This window comes from Atractosteus spatula, chromosome 4 (assembly GCF_055471065.1).
Source record: "Atractosteus spatula isolate fAtrSpa1 chromosome 4, fAtrSpa1.hap1, whole genome shotgun sequence".
NCBI classification, from domain to species: Eukaryota; Metazoa; Chordata; class Actinopteri; order Semionotiformes; family Lepisosteidae; genus Atractosteus; species Atractosteus spatula.
Genome location: NC_142709.1, coordinates 67,249,887 through 67,259,736, shown reverse-complemented (window position 1 = coordinate 67,259,736; position 9,850 = coordinate 67,249,887). Strand labels below are relative to the sequence as shown.

General features: G+C 35.8%; 1 protein-coding gene across 1 annotated transcript; it reads left to right on the top strand.

Annotated features, from left to right (window-relative positions):
- Positions 1–1,167: 1,167 nt before the first annotated feature.
- Positions 1,168–9,540, top strand: ap1s3a (adaptor related protein complex 1 subunit sigma 3a). Its single transcript, XM_088914349.1, has 5 exons — positions 1,168–1,677; positions 4,042–4,220; positions 4,589–4,697; positions 6,635–6,772; positions 8,163–9,540. The coding sequence occupies exons 1-5, from the start codon at positions 1,675–1,677 to the stop codon at positions 8,196–8,198; spliced, it is 465 nt and encodes a 154-aa protein (XP_088770475.1). The 5' UTR covers positions 1,168–1,674; the 3' UTR covers positions 8,199–9,540.
- Positions 9,541–9,850: the final 310 nt, after the last annotated feature.

Sequence of the window (9,850 nt, the reverse complement as noted above, 5' to 3'; positions counted from 1 at the left end):
GATGTTATCATTTTTAAGTCATCCAGGGATGCGAGTCCTGTATATCATTATTCTATTAAAGATAATTCATCCTAAAATTGAAAAGTGTACATTGATATTAGAGCATGTTTTAACAATTGTATAAGTAATTTTAATTTTAAGTAACTTAGGTGCCAAGAAGCTACCAGCCGTTCACGAAGCTACATTACTGAATTAAAATGTTAGTGTTTCATATGCTGACGTTGTTTTAAATATGTTTATATTTCGAAACAGCTAAATTGTTGTGTTAGTCATTCCATAAATCCTTATTGTTTTCTTTTTAGGAGGTTGGATGTGCCACTCGAACAAATCATTTTCTATTTTTTAATACTTTTCCACAGCTAAACTTGAGGGAAGATGAAGAAAAATATCTACAATGGGGACTGTTCTAAAGGCGGTGTAAATGAAACAGTAAAGTGTTTTTTTTCCCAGTGTGGATCCCGTGTCATGCTTTGTACGAGCGAAACTGGCCTTTATTAAATGCCTGGCATTAAATCCGATTAAAATGTGTTTCATCACCTTATGTAAATATGTGCAGCATGATCAGGGCACGGAGAGAGCAGCTACATCAGTCTTTCGCCAGCAGTTCAACCACAAAGATGAGGCTTTCAGGACAACTTTGAAAGCGTTTTGCTACAGTGAAAAGCGAGTTGCTCATCTTGATCACCAGATACAACCCGGTGAAGATAAAAAAGCATCAAAATTCAACTGGAAAAATAAAATAAGTTGTATTACTCTTTTCCGAGTAAGTTGTCTCCTCCCAGACATTCGGACGTTAATATTTACTTTCAAACAATGGGTAAGTCATTCAGCTTGCTTTGCAGGCAAGATCACACTACAGATAGGTTCACCGTCGAGTATCTGCCAAATGCACATTGTTTTAATCGTAGTAGGTGTAATTGCTGGTGTGTACAACACATTATCTGAGAAGAAATCGCAGACAAACCTACAGTTGGCACAATTCGTGCAGCAGCAGGGCAAAGGTGTTGAAACAGGACTGGCACAGACAAAACCAGGAAAGCGCGGATGTGAGTCGTGTGCCTTTAACGCACCCTGCTTTTTCCTGTCCCATACAATACTGTACTTGGAGCTAAAGGGTTTAATTCCCAGCGGATGTGAATACAATATTGCATGCGTTTCCAAAACAAAACACACAAGTCGTCTCTGGTGTGGCTGGATGAATGAAAAAAATCAATAAATATCTAAGCAAACTTTGCAGAAAATATTGAGTACTGATACAGCTGAGTGATGGTAATTAAATGCAGTAGAACCAGCAGCTTCTCTCCCACACAGAAAAACAACACGGATTACAGTATATTTATTGCATACATATGCGGCTGTTCATCTGGGGTTAATTCTACTTCGCGAATTACCGCACCACAGCACAGAAAGTGGCACAAGCTTTGCAAATACAGCACCTTTGTCTTGCTGACTGACAGGTAAACACCAATCCGGTGTTTGCACGGCAGTGACGTGTGAGTCTTTTCCTCGGTGGAATTACACGCCAGGGAGGAGTTCAGCAACTTTCTGTTTGGAGAATTCTGGGAAAAGCAACTATGCGTCTACTAAAGATATCGGGACCTTGCGATAAATAAAACAATTTGGGAGTTTTCAATTTAACACGTGCGCTAATCGGACTGTGGGGAATCTTGAAATATGGTAAGTGAGACCCAGCTGGTCTTGTAATTTGATACGAAAGACTAGTGTCAGGCGGAGTCGGAGAAGTCCCTCTCTAGAAGAAGGTAGTTCAGACAGGTTTGTGCACCTGCCCGTAGCAGGTGTTACTCTGATTATGAAGTGTCTGAGTGGGTGTTAATTTGAAACCAAATTATTGAGTTTGTTAGAGGGAATGAAAAAAATGACGACTGATTACTTCGTCGATGGCGTATAATAGTTTCAAAAGATCCACTGCTGTACTACAGAGAACCAGGTGTTTCTGCCTATTATCCGGCGGAACAGGTTCGGTCTGGCGGTGTTTTCCAGTAGGTTCCTGTCTCCAGTAATCTGTGCACGCCAAAGTATGTCGTTGTTTCATTGATTGATATCTGTTCTCGATGTAGGCTTCCACACTTGCATATTGCTCCATCAATTAAAAACTGGGGGTTGAGAAGAAGCTATTATTTTAAAAACGTAAACAAAGGGTGATGTCGCGTAAACATGCATCACGGCATTAGTGTTGTATTTTGGTTTACGTACAGTATAGGAACTACTGAAGGGCACTTTTATTACTAATTTGTACAACAGACGGCTCCTGTTCAAGCGATTTTTACACTACCCTTTATGGATTTACAAAAGAAAACATAAAACAAGCTAATAATGAAAAGGCGCACCCAGTGTTTATAAAGTAAATTCAGAAAGGAAAAATTCGTCAGGATGTTTAGGATGTTTTATCCTGGGACAGAAGTTAGAAAAGAAATTGTATTTGAAATCTCCCTTTTGTCTTCGGAAGGGTGGGACACATACCGGATTTCTTTTGCTGTTGTTAAAGGAAGTTTCTCAAACCTACCTTGAAACAGTCTTTAGTACATAAATACATTAAAAGTTTAGGTTCAATTTTTGAAAGCTTAATTTCTTAGCAGGAAGCAGCAGTACCAGCTTTATTACACGATAGGAATATATATTTTTTTGCTTTTAATTTCCTTTGAGCAAAATATCTTTCACGGTTGCAAAGATAGAAAACAGTCTGGTGTAATTGGCTAGCAGTACTTTATGGGTTGCATATAGCACTAAGAAATTGTAAACAAGGTATTAAATATATATCAGCAAAATACACCTGGATTGTTTTATATGAGAACAATCTTTTGCATGATTTAAGATTGTGTTATTCATTCGTGGATGAGTCACTTCCTTTTCTGTGGGTGAATAATTTCCTTAACCTCCTTTGGTTTAATACATTGTAAATAATTTTCTACTGCATGGTACATTAGACTTTAGCAATCAATATTTTTTTCTCTTTTGTATTTCCCTCAGTTGTTTCATACTTTGTTAGCATACTATGTGTTCTGCAGAATCTAGGAATGTGACTTACAGTGCCTAATCTGAAGAGTTACTCAGTCTTACTTGACCTATTTAACATTTAGAAGTGTAGTGTTCAATAAAATGCACATTGACCTTTCTTTATACAGCACGTCTCAGCAGTTTAGTTCTGTGGCCGGACCAGTTCTGTTTTTCTGCAACATACATAACTGTAGCCTACACCACTCGCATCGCACATGAAGTAAAAGACAAAGAAAGGCATTGAAGTATTGCCAATATTTAGAACAAAACTGAAAGAAATCTTATCCTTTCATAACTTCGAATATAACTGTTGTTTTATAGCTCACCTTTTACAATGCCTTGACCCTTTCCAGTTTTGCCTGAAAGACCAAATTGTTTGTGAGTATAAAAGGATGCAAGATGTTTGATGTCGGTAATTCACAAAGTTTGGGAAGGTTCCAGTTTCTATTCTGTGAGATGCACAACCTGCATAAATATTCTGAAACCAACCCTTTGACCTTGTTTTTCTTCTTGGGACAAATTTTTGAAATGTTGGCCTTTGAATTCACATCGCCCATTAGTATATATTTTGTAGGCCATAAGGCCTGTGCATGATGTTGTGTGCTCTGTAAGGGGCCTTCACCCAAAATATGCAGCAGATTTATTTAATAATAATAAGTAAAAGAAATTTATATTATAATTCTAATTATAGTTATTAAATATAATTGTTGTTACTATTATATTATAATAGTAATATTCCTTACACTTATACACTATAGCTCTTTTCTGGACACTCTATTGAAAGAGCGACACAGGTAATGGGGTCTCCCCTCCACTGCCACCAGTGTGTGCCACCCAACCTCGTTGATGCGACGGCAGCCATAGTGCGCCAGTCCGCTCCCCACACACCAGCTCTCAGTGGGGAGGAGAGCAGAGTGATGCAGTGTGGGGATTATTAGGAGGCCACGATCGGTAAGGGCCAGGGGGGAAGTTTGGCCAGGCCGTGCAGGAGGTGCTCCTCTCAGAAGGGCTGTCCTTGTATTTCAGATGCGCTTCATGCTGCTCTTCAGCCGACAGGGCAAGCTGAGGCTGCAGAAATGGTTCATGGCGATCGGAGAGCGCGAGAAGAAGAAGATCATCCGGGACATGACTCAGATGGTCCTGGCTCGCAAGCCAAAGACGTGTAACTTTTTGACATGGAAGGATCTTAAGATTGTATACAAAAGGTAGGAATCCGACGCGTTCCACAGTCCAAACGGCAAAAATGTTGGGGTTTTTTTTTAATGAATTATGCTGGATTTTTGTTTGTCACGCAGGGGACTGTGGATTTAAGAAAACAATCCAGGTTTGCTTTTAGCGTGATTACGTTTCCCGATTTCCTCCTGCAGACTTATTCTTCATTTCACGTTGGCCTTCATTGGTGTCTCATAGACAGAAAAGCCATCTGTTCAGCAGTGATGGCCAAATCAAGGCCACAGCTGAAAGAGATGTACAGATGATTTCCACTGATTTATGAACATGGGTCTGATCCATGTTATTGGGACAATGGAAGTTGTACTAACAGGGAATGACAGTCCCTTTTGGTGTTCTGCAGATATGCCAGCTTGTATTTTTGCTGTGCAATGGAAGAAGGAGACAATGAGCTTCTGGCCTTGGAAATCTTGCACCGCTATGTTGAACTCCTGGACAAGTACTTTGGCAACGTAAGATAAATGACTTCAGCTTTTTTCCTTCTCACATTTTCAGTTCAGATGAAGCCAGGCATACTGTTTAATAGAAGAGTTTGCAGACAGTATAGGAAATATTTGTAAGTCTTTATCACTACGACTAAATGTAAACTGTGTGTGTTGTGGGTAATCTTTTCAGAATGGTTAGTAAAATATGAGATGTTGAATCTCCCGTGATAAATTCTGAATACTAAAACACTGCAAGAAATTGCTTTTTGCACAACATTTATAAACTATTGACATAGGATAGTATCAAACTAATAGATCAGACAAGCCATTATAATGAGTCTAAAATGTGATCAAAACTTTTTCAAAGCTAATTTAAAGGGGAACTGCAGTCCCAATTTCTTAGACCAGTTATTAAATCTCATTAACAAAATAAATTGACAGTATTGCAAAATTTTACAAATTTTGAATTAAGCACAAAATCATGAATCATTGTTCTTTTTTGGAAGTATTGTAATATTGCAGTGTTGTTGCTAACCCCTGGTCTCCCCACGGGTGAGAGCAAGAGTTCCCTCGAATTGCAATGCGAGGCAGCCCTTCCTGCTCACTAGTCACCATAATGACTAATGTATTGAGATTTTTAATGTAAATTGGAGGTTTTACACATTAGTGTGTACATTTTACTTTCATTGTGGTTTGAAATGCACTTATCAACGCCAATTCATTCTAACCCACAAATATAAAAATTGTGTTACAGTTCCCCTTTATTTTCTTATATAAAACTGCTCATTAAACATGGTAGTTCATATATTTTCATCATTTTCAGGAAGCCAACCTCCAGTCCGAGTCTATTAATGATTTTTTAAATTAAATTTTCCCATTCACCAGAGGCGAATGGAAGATACCCAAAGTTCTGACACAGAAATAAAGGGTATTCTATATTGTGCCCCAAGAATAAATTAATTGTATTATCAAAAAGTGCTTAATTGATAATAGGAGATAGTTAAAGTTTTGGAAGTTGTCTTTTCAAACTTAAGTCGTGCATTACTTTGTATGCCCTCCAATCTGATGATGTACAGTGCCTTTAGGAAGTATTCACTCCCTTGAATATTTTCGCTTTGTGTTCCTGTTACACCTCCAACTTTTAACACATTGAAATATGTTTTTCGCCCTTCAATAACACAATAAATTCAACACATTTAGGAATCAAAAAATATTTTGTATTCAAAAACATTCGTTTCTCCAGAATGAAAGACTTACATTTCTCATTTACAAAAGTATTCACCCACCCCCCAATTCATAAGCATTGACATGATATATTAGAAAATATTGTTTTTGTCCAAATTCTTCAGTCTAAACTTAATCACTATGATAAAGATTATATCTCTTAGAACAGCAAAAAATGTATGTATAATGTGATTGTTTCTTCATAGAATAGCGCTACATAAATCTTTCTTTATAGTTGCTTCATAAGTAACAAATGATTTATAGCTCTCATAGGAATGGTTTGTAGATCAATGCAAATACCTGCCGAGTCTGTGTAAATGTTACATAACATATAGATTTGTGAATTATACACACATGAGACACATGAAATTTTTATTAAGCATTTGGAAAGACTTGATAATAAAGGAGATACAGTGGTGCTAGAAAGTTTGTGAACCCTTTAGAATTTTCTGAATTTCTGCATAAATTTGACCTAAAATGTGATCAGATCTTCATCTAAGTCATAAAAATAGATAAAGAGAACCCAATAAAATAAATAACACACAAAAGGATATGCTTTTTCATTCATTTATTCGATCAAAATGATCTAAAAGGATAACTGTATGTCCAGATCAAATGTATTGCAGCTTTTTTATTTCTCTCGTCTCATTTAATTTTGCACATTTTACTTCATAATCCTCAGCTTGGGATTTTAAGGAGATCTGTTGCAAAATAAAAATCTCGTACTTTGCAACCTGCAGGTGTGCGAGTTGGACATCATTTTTAATTTTGAAAAGGCCTATTTCATACTTGACGAGTTTCTCATGGGAGGAGAGATTCAGGAAACATCCAAATTGTTGATCTCAAAATCGATTGAGGAGTCTGATATGTTACAGGAGGTGAGTCCAGCAAACAAAATAATGCTTCCAGGGTAATAAACTAGCGTTTTTCATTTCAGTTTGTGTTTCAACCAGTTGAGTAACCATTGTCACACATGCAAGCCACTAGCACAATGTGCTAGAGTTATATGAAGGAAACAAGGCCCAGTTGTAATAAAGTGTGTATAAGTCAATCATTCTTTGATGTTACCATTAAATTAAATCATTACTTGCATATCACTGTTCATTTTTTAAGACCAATTTAGTGAAGAAAATACAGTATATGGTCAACTAGAATTATTTTTATGTGCAGCTACGTCTTTCACTTATTTTAACATCTTGCCATGAACAGTTTCTTTTCAGAAAAGTCTTTTATTTCCCTCTCATTTTTCCTGTTCCATCTTAAGATTGTCACTGACACATGGCAACTTTTCTGATGCTATTGTCTTGACTTGTTTGGTAGTCCCTGATTTTCTTTTCTTGGCTTATATTAATAGTTTTACAGAAAAAAATGAATATCATCATGTAAAAGTAAAAATCGAAGTCTATTAAACATTTACTCTTGATAAAATATGATTTTGATTAGCAAAAAGCAATATATTTTTTAGTTTAATAAGTAACTGCATGCAGCATATAATTTGGAATATTTCCATGAAGAAAAATAATTAATAGGGAATGGAAGGAAAATTGAATCCATTCGTGTTCTTTCTCTGTCTCTGTTCACTGGTAATTGTAACTCAGGGTTAGGTTTTGGGGTGTCCAGTCTGGCTTAATGTTTCTGTGCTGTATGTTGATTAAGAAAGAAACCTGAAACCAGATTCTTTTTATATGATGTTAAAAGTATCACCATAAATGTACTTGTACGTCAGTATGGAGTCCGGTTATTTTCAGATATTACTTTAATGATGTTCATTGGATCTCGGTAAAGGTTACCTTGTTTAAATAACTTTAAGTTTAGTTCACTAGGATAGTTCATATTCTTTATGTATGTATAAGCCATAACTGCAGTCACGCTCATTGGGTGCTAGGAAGCTTTGGTGTCTATTTCATAAACTGCTTGCTTGCCGTTGTCCGTGTATTTGACATTTCAGAAACTGCTATGACCAAACAAAGTTAAGCCTTGTGTTTTGAGTTTTGACCATTGGAGCATTGATCTATGCAGAGTGGAAGTTGTATCACTGTTCTTCTCTTCTGCCATGTGTTTTCATAAAAAAAAACACATATCTCATTGAACTCCAAGAGTCTCGTCTCATTTTTCAAAATCGCTTTAATTTATAAAAATGTGTGCAGGTGAATGATGTGATGTAATTGCTTTTCATAGACTGGAATAGCTATGTTACTGTAGATAGTAAGACCATCAGACAAGCTGTTAATGTTAACTGTTAATGGGTTTTCTTCTTTTTCTTTCCAGACAATGGAGGAATATATGAGTAAGCCAGCATTTTAAAAGAAAATGTTTTAATGAAGTATCATGTTTCAGACTTGAAGATTTGGGAGTTTATGAGCTAAAAGTGAATTAATTGAAAATGGAGAGTTCTCACCAAAGTGCCACATTCTTAAATTACATCAGATTTATACTTAATACTCTCATTATCTTCTCATGTAATGTTGTCAATGAGTAGTGTCATTTTGGAATAATGTTAAAGTCTCCATTTTTGTTTAAGTTTTCATTCATCTGATTCAAATGTATTTCAATGGAATACATATTGAGTGCATCCTGTTATATGAAGGCCTGAACAATATCTGACAAATGTGTGCTACCATCTGTTGGACCTGGTAGTCAGGCTGATGGACATGTATGAGGGTTCTGATTTCAGGAAAAATTAAAAATCACTAAGCTTCATAGAGACAGGATTTGTAATTATTGTAGTTTTAAAACTACAGTCCTTACGTTTTTTACCACTACATCAACAAGTCCTGAAATAAAATTCCCTGTCTTTTTATCATTTTTTCCTGATAACAGCTTTTTCAAACAAATAAAAATAAAATATAACAATGCTTTTCATAAGTGGGTCTTGACACCATTATTATATGAATTGTTCGATGTTTCATATCTTGACTCAGATTACATTAGAAAAACAAAGCTGTGTTGAAAATACCTTTGTCATAAAATAATATTTTCATAAATAAGTCTTTACTTTGTCTTCTTCTTTATGATCACTCATACGTGATTTCTGGTTATATATTTTTGCCAGTAAACATTATTATAATTATTTAAAGGAGTCGACAGTAAAAAGTAGAGGTATAACAGGGAGATTTAATACAACCTGAAAAAGGACTGCACTGCTTATTGTCCTGAATACTGAATGGGACTTGTGTTACTGATATACAGTGTAGGTGTGAAAAGTTACAGGAGCTGATGGTCCATGTGATGTCCAATAAGATTTTAAACAGCAGAATCCTCTATTTCCACTCTGTCCAAATATACAATTTGCTTCTAATGATTAAATCGTTTTTTGAAATGAAATTGTCTAATAAGTCATGACGGAATTAAAATAATCACTATGTTCCTGATCGATCCCAGGGGGAAAAGTATAGAAAACATATTTTGTTGAAAACACTAGTTGGGTTTCATTTGATGTCACTGGAAAACTTATACGATGGGTATTATTTATATGAGTACAAATCAGTTTATAACTTTTGTAATAACCAAAACTACTACTACTGTTATTATTTTATTATTAATATTATTTTTAATATAAAGGTGGTTGTGAAATTGAGCAAACCATATGTACATTTTGTATACGAAGCTTCCTCTTAATAAAGGTAAATCCATTAACAAACACAAGTCACAGTTATGTGTTGCATTATGGTATGTTCTTTATTCTGCCTGGATAGCCTAAAGTTGGATGCAGATCTATGAGTGTGCTAGGGAAATAACCTTAACAGAGCTGTAAAAACTTGCTCCTTGCTCACATTGCTCCTACGTGTAACATGTCATGTTTGGTTAAATTCACATAACCTCTTGATACTTCATGTGCTAAGGCCAAAAACACTGGCTTCTTGTGCTGTGTTGATTTATAACTGCAGGGGGTTGTCAGTAGAGATGAATGATTCCATAACAAAATAATAGTTGCCATAATAATAGTGTGCCAGGAA